The sequence below is a fragment of the Delphinapterus leucas genome, chromosome 11, assembly GCF_059928025.1.
Source record: "Delphinapterus leucas isolate spDelLeu-1000000601 "Yukka" chromosome 11, BTC_Dleu_Yukka2, whole genome shotgun sequence".
Taxonomy (NCBI): domain Eukaryota; kingdom Metazoa; phylum Chordata; class Mammalia; order Artiodactyla; family Monodontidae; genus Delphinapterus; species Delphinapterus leucas.
The window spans coordinates 60027016-60044643 of record NC_143139.1 but is presented as its reverse complement, the minus strand read 5'-3'; the positions used below and the strand labels follow the sequence as shown (position 1 = coordinate 60044643).

General features: G+C 43.0%; 1 protein-coding gene across 1 annotated transcript in view; it reads right to left on the bottom strand.

The window, feature by feature from the left end:
- GLIPR1 (GLI pathogenesis related 1) overlaps window positions 1-17628 on the bottom strand; it is a 38390-nt gene that overhangs the window by 15715 nt on the left and 5047 nt on the right. Inside the window, exons 2-3 of the mRNA XM_022559868.3 lie at window positions 3431-3704; window positions 2389-2634 (exon numbers count right to left, since the gene is read on the bottom strand). Of these exons, the coding sequence (XP_022415576.1) occupies window positions 2389-2634; window positions 3431-3604 (420 nt within the window). The 5' untranslated portion in view covers window positions 3605-3704. The remainder of the gene's footprint in view (window positions 1-2388; window positions 2635-3430; window positions 3705-17628) is intronic.

The following is a 17628-nucleotide window of genomic DNA, read 5'->3' as shown; positions in this document are numbered from 1 at the left end:
TCTCTGAGATCTCAGGCCTCTATGACATATAATGAAGTTTCCTCCTCTTGTTTTGACTTCCTGGAATGATGGACATGAAGTGTCTTTTAACTTGCAGGGTTTAGGAGACTGTTGTCAATTTAACAGTCTTTGGATCACTGTGTATTTGGTGGGTTAAGCTGCTTGCCATTCTTCTGAAATGCCAAGTTCATTTGTACACATTGTACATCTTCTACACCTTGTTAATTTTGCCTGGAGTTCTTTTTACATTCCTTTTCATTTGACAAACTCTCACTCAGTTTAAGAACCAACTTACATGTCTCTTGCTGTATGAACAAGTCCTGTGTCTCCATACCTCCCTTTGGCCAGGTCAGTTGCTCTGTCCCCATTGCTCCCATGGCACCTTGTCAGTTTCTCCGAGCTGCATAGCTATACGCTATAATACATCCACTTACACACGTCTCTTCCAAATAAAAGTCACCTCCTATGGGTCAGGGGCCATTCCCAGCTGTGTCCCTCATTCCCTGCCCCACAGGCCATTTCTCCTCCCTCTCACTTCTCTGCGATTGTACTCCCAAGTAAAATCTTAGCACGTAAGCTATTATCTCAGGCTCTGTTTTTTCAGGAGTCTGGACTGAAACACATGACCTGTACCTTACAAAGTGCCTAGAATAGGGGAGAAGCTTAAACACTGAGAGTCAGCACCTTCAGACTGACAATTACTTCTGGAGATTAATACCATAGTGCATAATGGCACCAGATACCACTTGTAGGCACTCTGGATTTAGCTTCCTTGCCCTTTAGGATTTGTGGGAATCCAATGAAATTTACTTTCTGGTTTGTTAATATAAACCAAAATTGACGGCCTATTGGGCAAGTCTAGGGGAGACCTTATATTTCCAAGAAAGGGACCAAGACTACTGATGATTTCATAGCTCCTCCTTGATTACAATAACCTTAAGATGAAAATTTCACTGAAATCAACCCTTTCCCTCTCATCATAACAATTTCCTATAACTGTGCCAAACGTATTTCATCTATAACACCACCAGTGAGGTCAGTATCTTTATAAGGCTGAACTATATTGAGTTTTTCTACCAACATTTTGCTCTTTAAAAACACCTAATATTCCAAGTTAACTGGCTTGTTAGGAATGCTTTTGCCCTCAGACGTCATTTCAACAATTTTTTTCCACATTAAAACCAGTCAAACATAGGTTCACTACCTTTAGTTATGGGTTTGACAAGGACCGCCAGGAAATAAAATAAATAAAATGTGGCCAGTATAGGGAGGCAGTATATTAAGAAGATCACAGAAGACTTTTCCTAGGGATTTGTTTCCACCATGTTGCAAATGTGAGTTAGAGTTAGGAAGCCAAAGCAGCTTGAATTAAAAAAAAAAAAAGAAAGAAAGAAAGAAAAAATCTCATCGAGAAGCTCTGAATGTGGCTACTGACACTAATACTGTAGATGTGGGTACAAGGTAGCTACAGGATTATTTGTACAGATTTATATGTTGACCTCTCCACCGGGTCTGGGACTTTTTTTTCCTCTTCATGTGGCACATCATAGATTCTTAGTCCGTGTCTGAAAGGCTAAGAGGATATGGAAGCATCAGCTATTATTACCACAATGTTTTTCTTTTGGCCACACTGCGCAGCATGTGGATCTTCCCCGATCAGGGATCGAACCCATGCCCCCCTGCAGCGGAAGCACAGAGTCTTTACTACGGGACCACCAGGGAAGTCCCCTTCAATTCTTATTGATGCTTCTGTCTGAGAGGCTTATTTCTCCCAGTTTTATAGTCCCAGAACAATTGACTCAAATTTCCTAGAGAACTCGTACCTTGAATAAATCCATTTACTCATAAGGTCCTTTGATTGCTCACAAATGGCACAAAATACCACGGGAAGACAGGTGTGATCAAAATTATTCAAAGGCTGTGCAGATTGGTGGGCCTCACATTTTACCTATGTCCATGTAACTACACTCTTCAAGTACTATCTCCTCTGGTATTGGAGTCTGTTCCATTTACTTATTTATTATTATTATTATTTTTTTTTTTGCGGTACGCGGGCCTCTCACTGCTGTGGCCTCTCCTGTTGCGGAGCACAGGCTCCGGACGCGCAGGCGCAGCGGCCATGGCTCACGGGCCCAGCCGCTCCGCGGCACGTGGAATCTTCCCGGGCCGGAGCACGAACCCGTGTCCCCTGCATCAGCAGGTGGACTCGCAACCACTGCACCACCAGGGAAGCCCTCCATTTATTTATTTTTAAAGTAAGCCTGTAACCCCTACTCTCTCATATTTACAGGGACACTAGCTTACTCTATATTTTTCTTAACACCAGATTCCAGCTTTCTCCTCACCCTTGAAATGACGGCTTCCAGAAAATATAAGGCAGATACTTACCTGAGTATAGTGGCCACAGACCTTGTCACATTTCTGAGTCTTGAAGTCATAGTATTGAATTTCGTTGTACCAGTCTGTGACGGCTGAAGACACAGAAAAGAGGTACAGAGACCCAGTCCAGAGGTTTTCTCCCAGTGAAGTGAAATTTGGGTGCAGCTTGTGGGGTAGCTTCAGCTGTATGTTGTGTGCAAACTGACAGTTCCTTGCCCATGCTTTTGCAATTTGGGCTAGTACTGGGTCCCAAGTCTGCAGAAATAAATATGAAACACTAGGAGGGTCAAGAATGGAGCCTGTTACCCAACGCTGTAACCACAGTGAGCAAAGTGGGAATTTGCATGGGAGGTGAGGCACGATGTCCAGAATGGAGAAGGACCACGAACATGTAGGTCCTCCATATGTGGAGGATCATATTGTGGTCTTCAAGTTTTGACTAGCATTAGTGGGAGACATGATAATCTAGTTTCGAGGAATTTAGAATCAAAGTGAGTGACACAGAACAACATTTCACTGAAGGTCTATTATGTTGCAAAATAACATGCTGGTTTCACATATTTTCTGTAATTTCATACCTACAATAGCCCCTATCGTAAGAAGCTCAGAAAGGTTAAAAACCAGGCCAAAGCCACAGACCTAGGATTCAAACCCAAGCCTGACTGAATCAAAATCCTAGCCTTTCCCCCAGACGCCCTGCAGCCTCCCTGAGACAGTACTCTGCCAGCAACAAAAAAAAGTCAACTTAGAGACAAAAAACGAAACCAAAAAAACCTCACAAAAATTAACAGGCAAAAAAGAGACATAAATTGCACCTGAGGACGTGTGCAAAGGACGTGTCCAAAAAGAGAAGTAAAACATACTTGCTTTATAACAAGAATTGAGTAGGCAGAGAGAAACTGGGTTCGTTTTGATCGCAGGTGGTGAATTTAAAGCACACCTTCATCACCGCGAGAGCACTGGTCAGGATTACCAAGGATTCACCACCAAAATCAATCCACATTAGTTGTTTTTGACTGACTTTTGCCACAAGCACTCATGTTTTTCTTACCATGTATAGCATATCACTGGCTTTTGGAGTCACTTCTGATCGGAACTTGTTGTGCATTCGAACACAGTCTTTGATGAAATCTTCATTTTCGATATCTGGCAAAGTATTTGCTGGAGAGGAAGAACTGGAGACCACAGAGAGCATCCAGGCTGTCACAGCAAGTGTGACTCGCATGCTCAGACTGTCTGGCGTGGAGACCCGGAGGCTGGAATCCAGAGGCACTGCAGGTCCTGAGGCTTGGTGAGCCGGTTTTACAAAGCACAGTCGACTTCAGCTTTGAGAAAACGGAAAGCAGAACATGAGTTCATCACAAGTGTGAAGAAAAGGGTTTCTCCATATATGGTTTGCAGCTCGTTTTGTGCCCTTAACCCTGTCTTTTCGGTGGTTCTCAGTGACACAGCACCTATTGCAACATGGATTTTTACGAGGCTACATCAGACTTTCTTTTGAGTTAGGGGATGTTTCCAAAGGAAGTTCTGGAATCTCCAGAAATAATAGTCCCAATTTTTACTGAGGTTCTGGTGGTTAAACAAAAACATCTCTTATTTCAATAAAGGTCTTGCCAAATACTTTTTAAAAACATTTTTTTTGGAGTCACATCAGCACACCGTGGTTAGAATATCTGGTTAACATCATCGCTCGACCTAGAATTCATTCACAATGGTGAATGTGATGGGGTTAAGTCGATTTTGTCCATTCCCCTCTCCCAAATGAAAAAAACAGTTACGTGGACTTTTGGAGGCAGCTGGCTACTGCTGCCAATGGATTCCTAATTTTGCAGCCTTTGCTAAACCTCTGTCTGCTCTTCTCCTAGATCACAACACAGAGCCTATTTCCTGGCCCTTCAGAGGCATTAATCAATCTCCTTTGAAGCTTTAATATTAGCTTTGTCCACATTCCAAATTCTTGGCTTACCTAATTTTGACAGACCTGTTCATCTATACTGCCATGAAAATAATGGGACTGCTGCAGGCACTCTAGGACAATCTTCTGCTTCTCAAGATACATCCCTGTAGCGTGTTTCTCATGCCAGTTAGCTCCTGCGGCATTAGGTGTGCCCCATGCTTCTGTGCAGTGGCTGCAGCTGCCGCCTTGATTGACAAAGCCAGTGTGCATGTTAGGCTCCCCTGTTCATCTCTATGTTCCCCAGGCGGTGTCAGCTATTCTACAAGTTCAAAGGATACAGCAACTCTCTACACGGTGACAGGCCACTTATGAGCTGACTTTCTCATCATCTTACATTGTTGTAACCGTTTGAATCCAGCCACTTTACTACCCCTCCCTGATAGACAGCCCCGCTGTATCACACATGATTGCCTTGCAGCCGTAGAAATGGTCTCAAAGCCACGAGAGGTTCTCTCAGACACCCCTTTAGGTAACCCAGCCTGACTTCTATTTTGTGATGGCTCCCGTCAATGAAGTTTCTTGGGAAACATAACTGGTTATGCTGCAGTTTCCCCTCGTGGGACGCCTGCTGCTCATTCTGATGCCACAGGAAAATCAGCCCTAGCTGCTGAGCTCATAGCTCTTACTAGAGCTTGTACCTTAGCAGAAGGGAAAACTGCCGCTATTTACAGATTCCAGATGTGCTGTTGGAGTCTGCCTTGCTGTTGGCACAATTTGCAGATCCCGTGGCCTCTTAACTTCTGCAGGTAATCTTATTGCTAATGACCATATAGCAGCTGCCTTATTACAAGATATTCACCTCCCTTCTAAAACTGCTGTTGTTCATTGTTCAGCACATACCAAGGAAATGCTGTATCTTTAGGAAATGATCAGGCTGACAGAGTTGCTAAAATCCAGCTCAAAATGGACACCCTTGTTCCTTCTCTACCGAATTTTTAAACTTACTTTTATTCTTGACTGATTTTATCAACTGTTAAGCAAATGCCCCGCAGTCTGAAAGAGGCAAATGGGTGCAAAAGGGTGCTAAACAATTACCAGATGGATACATCAGGCCAAATGGACTTCCTATAGCACCCTTTCCTTTAACCTCTTGGCTTATATCCCATCAAGTGGGATATATGTGCAGATGGGGGAGAATTAAGGAAATACAAGACAATTGGTTTTGCCCTGGCATCCATAAAATTTCTGACCAAAGTATTTCCCTGTGTACTACTTGTAAATCTCCCCAAATTTCTGGGAAATACCTGGGATACCCCAAGAAATCCTCCAAGGCCCACATTCCCCTTTGTGGCACTCCAAATGAATTTTATAGATTTCCTCCCGCTTTAGGCTATTCTCACTGTTTGGCTGTTGTCTACATGTTTCGTGGATGGACTGAATCCTATTGGACTAGACGTGCCTCAACCACAACAGTGGTAAAGACATTAATAACTGAGGTTATTCCTCACTTTGGCATTCCTTTATGGATTGAATCAGATCAAGGAACTCATTTTACAACATAAAGCACTTGCTTGCAAAAACTCCGGCATACTCATTACAATTTCAGACCCCATATCATCCTTAACCCTCAGGGAAAGTGGAACGTAAAAAATCTAGACATAAAAAAACTTTAGGAAAGGTCTGTCAAGAAACTGGACTTAAATGGCCAGAAGCTTTGCCCTTGGCCCTTATAAAGATCCAGAATACTCCAAATAGAAGACATGGACTGACCCCTTTCAAAATGGTCTTTGGATACCCAATGTCCATTGGCATTTCTAAACCTTCCATTCCTGGGTTAAGTGAAGATTATGGGAATTTAGGTGAACAACCTGATGATATGACTAGCCAGATACAACAACAAATGTCCATGAAGAAGGTAAAAGGGGCTTGGCTTCCATCAACTGATAAGCCTCGCCATCCTTTCGACCAGGAGACCAAGCGTACATCAAGGTCTTTAGAAGAAAACATGTGCTGTCACCTCCCTGGGAAGGGCCTAATGAGGTACTGCCAACCACCTACACTGTCGTCAAAAGGAAAATCCTCCTGGATCCATGCAAGCCATGCCAACATAGGCCCAGAACATCCCTCTCAAGAAAAGTGGGAGACAGATCCCCCAGGTGACTTTTAAAGATTTCCAGGGCCAATTCCCAGGCCCCAGAAGCAGCCAGCATCATGAAGTAGACAGCTTTTCCCAAGATCACAGATCAAGAAGCCTCACTTTCACCTATCTCCCTTTCCCCACTTTTAAGACTCCCTATACACACACATTAAAAACCAAAACAAAACACTTTTTCTTATTAACAAATCCTTTCTCTGCATTTATTAATCATTTATTAGAAGGCTAGCTGGAGAGCACTTGTCTCTATCTTATTTCTCCTCTAAGTCTCCACTCTGGGCTCGTTTTCAACCTGTGTTTTGTTCTTACTAACCCTCCCTTACCCCCTTATGCTAATTTACCAAACCCTGGCCACGCTAACTCAGCCTGAGTGTTATGTCAACATCTGGATAGTGCAAAAGAGCCTGAACGAGTCTGGGTTCCTGCTGATGTGGACGTGGTGGGCTAAGTGCGTAAGATGGATGAGCGGCAGGGTATGATATCCGTGACAAGAAAATCATCACTCTGCATCTTCTTTTTTTTGTGATACGCGGGCCTCTCACTGTTGTGGCCTCTCCCGTTGCGGAGCACAGGCTCCGGATGCACAGGCTCAGCGGCCATCGCTCACGGGCCCAGCCGCTCCGCGGCATGAGGGATCTTCCCGGACTGGGGCACGAACCCGTGTCCCCTGCATCGGCAGGCGGACTCTCAACCACTGTACCACCAGGGAAGCCCTCTGCATCTTCTTTTAGTGAGTCATTTGGGCCCCAGAAAAAAATCTGTAGAAGCCCAGACTGTCCCTTACCCAGATGAATAGGTGAAAATTTTTCCCTTTGCATTAAAAGCAAACATGACACTGGACCTTTCTTGGGTGACATACCAGGACAATATGGCAAATCAAATTCTGTGGTTTGATTCCATAGGTGACATCTTTAAACCTCTCAAGGAAATTGCAAATGACTCTAGCACCACCATTTTGGGAACAAATGTCTGCCAAATCACCACATGTCCCGGATGTCTCAGAAGTCGCCCTTGTACAATTCAGGATATTGCAGCTGCCCCCATGATCAAGCTGCCCCAAACCACAAACTATACACGGGTGGATCAAAAATCTGGACTTACTTTGGTTAGGTGACAGAAATAAGCTTTATAGCTGCCAAAACCAGACAACAGACCTCCTATATCAGCTATTTTGCAATCTGTTTCACTCTCACATGTCGACAGGAGCGCATGGAGAATGGAGGCGTTTGGACACTACACCACTGGCAAAAGTCATGGAATACCCCTGGGAATTACAGCTTCCATTCTAACCTTGTCTGTAAACCACTCTAGTCTTTTTATTTTATGTGACAACCAAATGTATAAAGGGTTCCTGACTAAATGGTCAGGACCATGTGGATTTGGATACCAGTCTCCTTCTGTCACCAAATACTCCACCCTAAATGCCAACCAAATTACAAACATGAGTTCCTTTGTTCATTAAGTTGTGCCACATAAACATGCTTGCCGAGAAATCACAGGCAATCTGCTGCGTATCCCAGTCCCAATGTCTTTTCAGCACTGAGGGTCTTATTGCCAAGCTTTAAAGATTATGAATTGGAAAAAGAAATCTCTCTGCAGTAATGGAAGAAGAGTTCAATATTGCTATGCAAACCCTGAAAATACTCCAATCAGAAGTTAATAGCTTAGGGCTTCCCTGGTGGCGCAGTGGTTGAGAGTCCGCCTGCCGGTGCAGGGGACACGGGTTCGGGCCCTGGTCTGGGAGGATCCCACATGCCGTGGAGCGGCTGGGCCCATGAGCCACAGCTACTGAGCCTGCGCTTCTGGAGCCTGTGCTCCGCAGCAAGAGAGGCCACGACAGTGAGAGGCCCGCGCACGGCGATGAAGAGTGGACCCCGCTCGCCGCAACTAGAGAAAGCCCTCACACAGAAACGAAGACCCAACACAGCCATAAATAAATAAATAGATAGACAGATAAAACACACACACACACAAACCAAACTGCTTGAAGACGGGAAATGAAATTTAAAAAAAGGGGGAGGTATTAATATCTAATGGCAACTCTTAAAAAGTAAAGAGAGAAAGATAAATACCGTATGCTAACACATATATATGGAATTTAAGAAAAAAAATGTCATGAAGAACCTAGGGGTAAGACAGAAATAAAGACACAGACCTACTAGAGAATGGACTTGAGGATATGGGGAGGGAGAAGGGTAAGCTGTGATAAAGTAAGAGAGTGGCATGGACATATATACACTACCAAACGTAAAATAGATAGCTAGTGGGAAGCAGCCGCATAGCACAGGGAGATCAGCTCGGTGCTTTGTGACCGCCTGGAGGGGTGGGATAGGGAGACGCAAGAGGGAAGAGATATGGGGACATATGTATAACTGATTCACTTTGTTATAAAGCAGAAACTAACACACCATTGTAAAGCAATTATACTCCAATAAAGATGCAAAAAAAAAAAAGTAAAGAAACATTACAGAAACCTAAGGTGGAATTATTGTTGCCACTAAGATAAGATAGAAGGCCCGCTGCAAGAAGGGGCTATCACCATAGCTAACTATAGTATAATATAAACTAGGTGTGGTAGACAGGAAAGAACCTGGCAAGGCCTGGTGGGTCAGTCTTCTTTGAGTCCCACTATCTCTAGATGTCCCAGCAAACACTTGTCTACCAAGCATTAACTCTTCTCATCTTCTTGTAGATTATCTTACTTCCCCTAGAAGTCCCAAACCTCCACCTCCTTTCTCCTTGGTCCAGGACATATATACCTCATCTTGCCTTACTACCTTTGTAATTTCTCATGCTTATGTGAATTCCCCATGTGTACATGTGAAACTTGATTTTCTCCTCTTAATCTGCTTTTTGCCATTTTAGTTATATGACCAGCCAAAAAGAATCAAGAGGAGAAGGGGGTAACTTTCCCCTCCCCACAGATGCACGTGTGTAATATATGTGTGTGGAAGGGGGTGAGAAAGAGGGGGGCAAAGAGAGAACAGTACAAAGAATACTGGTCTCAATTTCAGATTTCAGGTTAAGCTCTGCTGCTAACTAGCTGTAAAACCTCGGATGAATTATCCAACTCTCTAATCCTCAGCGGCCTGTTCACTGAATGAGACTAAGGACCTTTTCTGTTATACCTGCTTAATCAGAGAGGGTTTGGGAGGATCAAATGAACCAGCTAACATATTAATTCAACACAACTAACTTCCTGCTCTGTGTACTCAAGTTAGTAATACAAGATAAAAACATAGTCACTGCCTTCAACAAGCCCACAGTGGTAAGAGCTGTGAGCTGGTGGTGACAAAGACAGGGAGAGTTGAAGACCAGGGTAGAGAACAAGGGCTAAGGACTCACAGGTGAGGATGCTTAACCCATTCTGGGAAAAGTAGAGATGGCTTCCTACATATAGCAGTGAGGTCTTCACTGAGCTGGGTTGGTGTTGATCAAATGAAAAAGGGATGGAGAGATGAAGGAAATTAGGGGGATAGGAACTGGATTTCTAGTTGTGAAGTTGGAAACATGATGTCATGGCAAGAATAGAGAAGAGCCAGTTCACACTCTCTCTATAAAGATGACTTCAAGTATTGCTTATGTCTGGTAGGAAACATGGTACCTGGCCTCATGGAATTTAGAATCCAAATGGTGCTTTTATGCCAATCAGGAAGAGCTGTAAGACTCAGATTCTGCCAGTGATTTGGATTTTATCACAAAGCTGCTGGGAAGTTACAGGAGAGATTTTTAGCTATAGGGCTATAGGTGGAGTGTAATCTGGTTTTAGAAAACACCGGTGTTTTAGAAAATCAAGAGGTATGGAGAATGGAATGGGGTGGGGGAGGTATTAATATCTAATGGCAACTCTTAAAAAATAAAGAAACATTACAGAAACCTAAGGTGGAATTATTGTTGCCACACACATGCACAAAAAATCACCTCACAAGGTACTCATATATTATAATTTCAATATGTCCAGGCTGCCTAATTTATACCAGCATTCCTTTCCATTATATTGACCTAGGGTAAGCATCTCCTTGTGTGGGGTTCAGAGGCAACCTTTTGATCAAGGGAGTGACAATCAACAGTTAGACCTTCCTCCAGCTTGAGTTGGTAACCAGGCCTGAAGCCTGCTTTCCATCTTGTTCTGGGCCTCTGAACTAGATTGCCTGGGTTTTGAACACAAGAACAAGAGAGGTGAGAACTTGCAAGCAAGGAAATTCAGTGATGTTTTGTGGTTGCTTGAGCAAACCACATTGTACATGTACAACTCCCAAGAATGAGCAATATTATCTTGGTGATGAAATAAACTAATTACTTTTCTCTAATTTCCAAAAATAAGCAAAATGGAGTCTGCTATTACTGAGACCATTTTTTACACGATTATGCAGAGCAATTTAGCTCCTCAAAGGTACAACCCTCAAACTTCTTAATTCATACTACATTCCCACAACAAAAGCCCAAAGAGGTCATTTGCTCAGAACAACAGGAACTTTTGCTGTTTCAACAGGCTCACAACTTTGCCAAGTCTCTCCTTTTCTTATTTTGGGTCTTCACCATGATCTCCTTGAAAAGTATGTGTGTATTAAGAAAGATTTGTTTTCAGGGTTTATCTCTGAATAGTGGCACTTTTTTATTCCTTTCTGTGTTGTTTACATTTTTTGTTTTTTTACAATAAGCATATACTATCTTTTATAATTAGAAAATAAGCTGAAATTTTTATTTCAGAGAACCATGGGATCTGTGTAATTGTTAAAAAAAGAAACCACAGGCCCAAAATGGAGTCACTTATGTTGAGCTCACAAAGACTTAATACCTAACCTAATTGCAGTTAGAACCTCCCCCAGAAATGTACTCTTAATTGCTCAGTCTGGAATTTTCTGGTCAGTGCCAATGAGGTCATCTGCCACATAGCCCCTTTTCCATCAGCCAAAAGAAGATGAGCTTTCCATTTTATACAGCTCCTCTGAGCTTGTTAGATGGGTTGCTGCCCAATTCATGAATTCTTGGATTAATCCAGTTAGACCTTCACATTTACTCAGTTGAATTTTTGTTACTTAACAGATTTGGTGGCAGTGACAGTGGGATCCAAAGTTATCTTCTGATGGCATTTAGGGACAAAGAGAAACACAGGTGTGGTACCCCATACAACCTTTGAGTTCACTGTCTTTCCTGTTATTTTCGAGGGCCACTGGTAAGTTCCTTTTGGTTTTAAAGCTCCACTCCCTTTGTATGGAGCTCCCCATCTAACTGGCTTTCTGCAATTCCCTATTTGGTTGGAAACTCTGACCTTGGTTTTGTCTCCCAATCCCCAGATTCCATGGTGGTTACTGGCCAGAGTTGACTGGGTCCAACTTAAAAACCAAACTGAGTCTGAGGTTGGACTGGGTCGCACTTGAACTGGACTAAGTCCAGCAAAGTCTAGTTGATAATGGGAGAAACTTGAGAGTCACAAAAAGCTGCAAAAATGCTTGGCATGCATTGAGCATTTAAGAACTGTTACAGCACTCACCACTTAACCTGAAAACTCCCGTGTTAGGGTAAGTTGGTCACAGAATGGGTTAGATTGACACTAGGTCACCCGCCAACCTCTAAAAAATGTCTGTGCGAGAAGGTACACTGTGAAACATCACACAATTTCCAACTCAGCAGCACACTTTTTAGATGTTAGTTTGATGCTGAGAGACCCAAAAGTTTAACTAACTAAATCAAAAATGGGTTCCTTAAAATCCAAAGAGTTAAGTGCACTACCTTATGGCACACCTACCTATTTTATAGGTAAGAACTATTTGTCGTGGAAGCTCCAAGAATTTGGCTTGGTAACCATGAGGTTGGGGGTCAAACAGTTTGGCGGCTGGACAGAGATGTGGGTTAATCTCCATTTTCAGCCCAGGTCCTACCAAATTGCTGCCAGCTCTTGGGGAGTTACAACGGCCACGACAGACCATTCAGATTAGACAAGATCATTTAAAAAGTGCACTTGAAAGTAAGGGTTCCCAAATTAAGCAAGCAGAATGGGATACCTATTTTAATTAGTACACAGAGGAATCCAAAAGGCTTCAAAATTCCAAAATAGCTTCATGGGGGAAAAAAAAAAAGATTGTTGCAGAAGACAAATGAAGATTCAAAGACAGGAGATCATAAGTAAAAGCTCACCAAACCATTAGCTTTACAGGTACAACAGCTTCAGGGCCAAGCACCTAAAATACCTGGCCCCCCCACAGGGCACATTCCTAGGAGCCCTGTCATTAAAACACTGGCCTAGGGGCTGTTGTTTTAGTTGTAATCAACTGGGACACTAGAAAAGAGGTTGCCCTTCAAGGGCCTATGATGATTTGTCAACATCAATTCAAATGCCTTCATAATCCACCCCTAAAGGTATGCCCCCTTATAGGCCCCTTCCAGAACTGATGGGACTCCAAGACTCCAAAGGATTCCCTGGGAAAGTGCTATGCATTTTCTTAAATAGCCAAGGGAAGTTAAAATTAAAATGAATAAGAAACCAGTCTGCAGAGGGGATTCCTGGAAAAACTGGCAGAAGCCAGTTGAAGGGTGAGAAATCTTACCACAATCTCCTGAATCTCTGTCATGCTCAGCTGAGAGAGAAAAGTAAAATTTCACGTTGTCCCTTTCTTTCCAAATCCAGACCTATTGGTTATTGACGCTTCCTCTCCCAGGGACAACTATTGCATTCTTACTTGTCTAGTTTTGTGTCCTAAGAGCCTGGCTTGGCGTTCTGCCTGCCTGGGACAAGCAGGCTATGGGTTCTCTAGCTATCTATGGGAGTGCCTCTAGATCTTGGGAAGGGGGTAACTTGCACACTAAGATGCCTTTTGGGTCTGTGGAGTTATTTAATACCTGCCAGAAATATTTATTGTCTGTTCCAGCTGAAACCTGGCAAGATATTTGAAAACATTTAATAACTTTATTTTTATTTTTGTTTAACATCTTCATTGGAGTATAATTGTTTTACAATGTTGTGTTAGTTTCTGTTGTATAACAAAGTGAATCAGCTGTATGCATATGTATATCCCATATCCCCTCCCTCTGCGCCTCCCTCCCACCCTCCTTATCCCACCCCTCTCGGTGGTGGAAAAGCACCGAGCTGATCTCCCTGTGCTATGCAGTTTCTTCCCACTGGCTATCTTACATTTGATAGAGTATATATGTCAATGTTACTCTCACTTCGTCCCAGCTTACCCTTCCCCCTCCCCGTGTCAAGTCCGTTCTCTAGGGGTCTGCCTTTATTCCTCTCCTGCCCCTAAGTTCATCAGAACCTTTTTTTTTTTAGATTCCATATATATGTGTTAGCATACGGTATTTGTTTTTCTCTGAAAGCATTTAATAACTTTATGATCAGAAATTTGGCCAAATTGGAAACTGATATTCAGAGCCTAAAGGGATTTTTTTTAAGCCTCCTCCTGTAAGCTAAAGTGAAACCACGTCCCCAGAGAGAAAGAAGAACTATTTAAAACCCTCATAAAAGGATTTTGGGTGGATCAACCTCTGGTGTCATTTAAGTTACAACCCAATTGCTTAAAGACAGTTGCTCTTAATTCCTTATCTCTAAACTCCTTGTAAAACTAGAAATGCAGTTTTGGAGACAGTTCAAAGTTCACTTATTCCTTTACCAATCCCAAACCACCCCCATCCCTCAGAGGTCTGTAAATATTAGCCTTGGGAAACCAAAGTCCTTCTTGGAGGAACTTGCATTCCTTCCCTGTGCTTTGAGATATAAATATTCTATAAACTTAAAGGAAGTAATTCTTGTTAGAAGGAAAACAAAAGGGGAAAAGGTAATTTGAAACTTGGGCAAATAGAAAAATCTTTTAAGTGCTTCTCCACAGATATATATTGAAAGGCTTTAACCAGGTAAACTTAACTTACTCCATCTACCAGAAAAACTTAGATTCAACTTTTATAACTAATGAGCTTTACATGATTGTACCTATCTCATGGCTGAAATTTCAGAACAAGTCTATAAGGTCTTTGCATCTGTCTGTATGTTCATGTGTGTTTATATAGATAGATGTGAGATATATATCTAACACTGGATGGTATTGCTAAGATTAATTTATAGACGAGCTCTAATTGGCTTAAAAAGCACTTATATAAATTAACAGAAACTAAGCTAACGTGATCTAGGATTACATTGTGTTTATATAGGTATATAAGTGTTTTGGAAATTATGTGAAATTCCTGAAAATCTGATATGTCCTGATATAATATTATCAGTCCTAATGCCAGTTATCATCTATTGGGCTGCATCCCTCAGGCCTGCAAGTCCTGTACTTGCCCAGCCTCAAGATCAAAGAAAGAGCTCAGAGATGTTACCCAGTCCAAGCTTGTACTGCTCACCCTCTGGCCAGCTAATAAATCAAGAGACTAGTTGTCTAAGAGCCCATCACCGGATGAATGGATAAAGAAGATGTGGCACATATATACAATGGAATATTACTCAGCCATAAAAAGAAACGAAATTGAGCTATTTGTAATGAGGTGGATAGACTTAAGAGTCTGTCATACAGAGTGAAGTAAGTCAGAAAGAGAAAGACAAATTCCGTATGCTAACACATATATATGGAATTTAAGAAAATGTCATGAAGAACCTAGGGGTAAGACAGGAATAAAGACACAGACCTACTAGAGAACAGACTTGAGGATATGGGGAGGGGGGAGGGTGAGCTGTGACAAAGCGAAGAGAGAGGCATGGACATATATACACTACCAAACGTAAGGTAGATAGCTAGTGGGAAGCAGCCGCATAGCACAGGGAGATCAGTTCGGTGCTTTGTGACCACCTAGAGGGGTGGGATAGGGAGGGTGGGAGGGAGGGAGACGCAAGAGGGAAGAGATATGGGAACATATGTATATGTATAACTGATTCACTTTGTTATAAAGCAGAAACGAACACACTATTGTAAAGCAATTATACCCCAATAAAGATGTTTAAAAAAAAAAAGAGAAGTTGTTGGGCTTCACTGGTGGCGCAGTGGTTGAGAGTCCACCTGCTGATGCAAGGGACACGGGTTCGTGCCCCGGCCTGGGAAGATGCCACGGAGCGGCTGGGCCCGTGAGCCATGGCCGAGCCTGCGCGTCCGGAGCCTGTGCTCCGCTGCGAGAGAGGCCACAACAGTGAGAGGCACGCGTACTGCAAAAAAAAAAAAAAGAGACAAGTTGTTGGGACAAGCAATAGTGGCTTTATTTGGAAAGCCGCCAGACCAAGATGTTGGGCTCGTGTCCCAAAGAACCATCTTGCCTGAGTTAAAATTCAGGCTTCTTTTATACTAAAAGTGGAGGAAGTGAAGACCAGCATTTCCTGGTTCCCATCAGCCTCTGGGGGAGTTGTGTTAATTTCCTCCCTCTGGCTGTCATTCACAGGTGGGCCTGGTCAGGATGTTTTCTGTGAGCTAAACAAAGGTATTTTAGCTTAATGCTCATTACCTGGGAGGCAGAGTTCCCCCGGAGATGAACCCTTATGTATAACTTAAGCTGACGGACAACATCCTTTTAGCGATTAACTTGAAATACAAAAGGTTCTTCCCTATTACAGTACCCTACTGTCAATATCCCTTCCACAGTCTTGTGGGGAAAGGGATGAAGACTTCCCTGGCTTTCTGCTGAATGGAGGTGATGAATATTCCTTAGAATCTTTAGTCAGGCCTCTTTTTTTTTTTTTTTTTTTTTGCAATACGCGGGCCTCTCCCGTTGAGGAGCACAGGCTCCAGACGCGCAGGCCCAGAGGCCATGGCTCACGGGCCCAGCCGCTTCGCAGCATGTGGGATCCTCCCGGACCGGGGCACGAACCCGTGTCCCCTGCATTGGCAGGTGGACTCTCAACCTCTGCGCCACCAGGGAAGCCCTAGTCAGGCCTCTTTCATCTGCAACTATTTGAACCTGATGAAACCCCTTAGCACTTTGTTATCTAATTTGTAATTGAACTTGGAGTTTTTGTTCCAGTTCCCAATACATATAATAAATTCCCGTGCTATTTATTTGGACATAAATAGGTAGGTTGACTCTTCTCCAGCTACAATGAAACTACCATCTACTTCAGCTGGATAGGCAGACCTGTTGGGGGCAAACTCATGAAGAGATTAGTATACTGCCCAAAGTTTTAATGTAATTGGCAACTGCTGGGTCTCTTAGAGTATTTATAGATTCTCTTGCCTGGGCAGACACCTGGAAATGGCCTACCATACAATATTTCAAAGGAGATTAATTTAAACCTGCTTCTGGGTGCCACCGATCTGTATCAGGGCGACTGGCAAGGCTTTATCCCAGGTTAAATTAGTCTTGACATATTTTAGAGATGTTCCTTTTTAAAAGTATGATTCACTTTCTTGGTTTTTCCTGTTGACTGTGGTCTGCAGGATGAAAGTAGTTTTAATGCCTCAACCCAAATCCGGGGATAATTTCCCTTAGGAGGGCTTTAACCACTTCAGAGACTTCTGTCCAGGTGGGATATGCTTCCATCCATCCTGAAAAAGTATCCATAAACACTAGCAGGTTATCAGGAATTTCCTGCAGTTCAGGGTATTTGAGTAAAGTCTATTTTCCCGTCCTCGGTGTGGCAGGTTCCTGTTTTGAGTCCCCATCTAGGGAGGTCTGACGGCAGTCTTTTTATTATTTTTAGACTGTGATGTCAAGCTGTTCTGGTGGAACGCTTCAGGGTGAAGTCCATCAGAAAGTTAATCAGCTCATTCCCCACTGTCAATTTTTAAATGGGGCTCCTGTGGGGAATTAGACGCCTCAAGTCCAAGGGAGCCCCTGGACTTCTTTGTTCATGTTCCTCTCTTTCTACTATCTGAGAGAGTCTTTTACTGTTTTTCTTATGTTTTGGCCTAGGGCAATCTGTTTTCCAATGTTCTTTCTGCTTACAGGAAGCACATGTTTCTTCTCCAATAGTGGCTTACCTCTCTTCAAGAAACTAGCCTTCTGGGAATCCAATACTGCTGCCAAAAAAGTGGCGTTTTGTTTGCATCTTCTTTTTTCTGTTCACCCTGCTGAACACTTTAAAAGCAACATCCACCAATTGAGAAGGATTTATTCCAAATGCACCATCTAATTCTTGCAATTTCTCCTGGTATCTGAAGCACTTTGCCCTCCCCGCGCCCCCCAAAAAGGGGCAAGTTTACCATTCTTTTATTTTCAGGGGCCTCACAATCTGCATTAAGATGATGTCAGTAGGTCTGATAAATCCTTTCCAAAAACT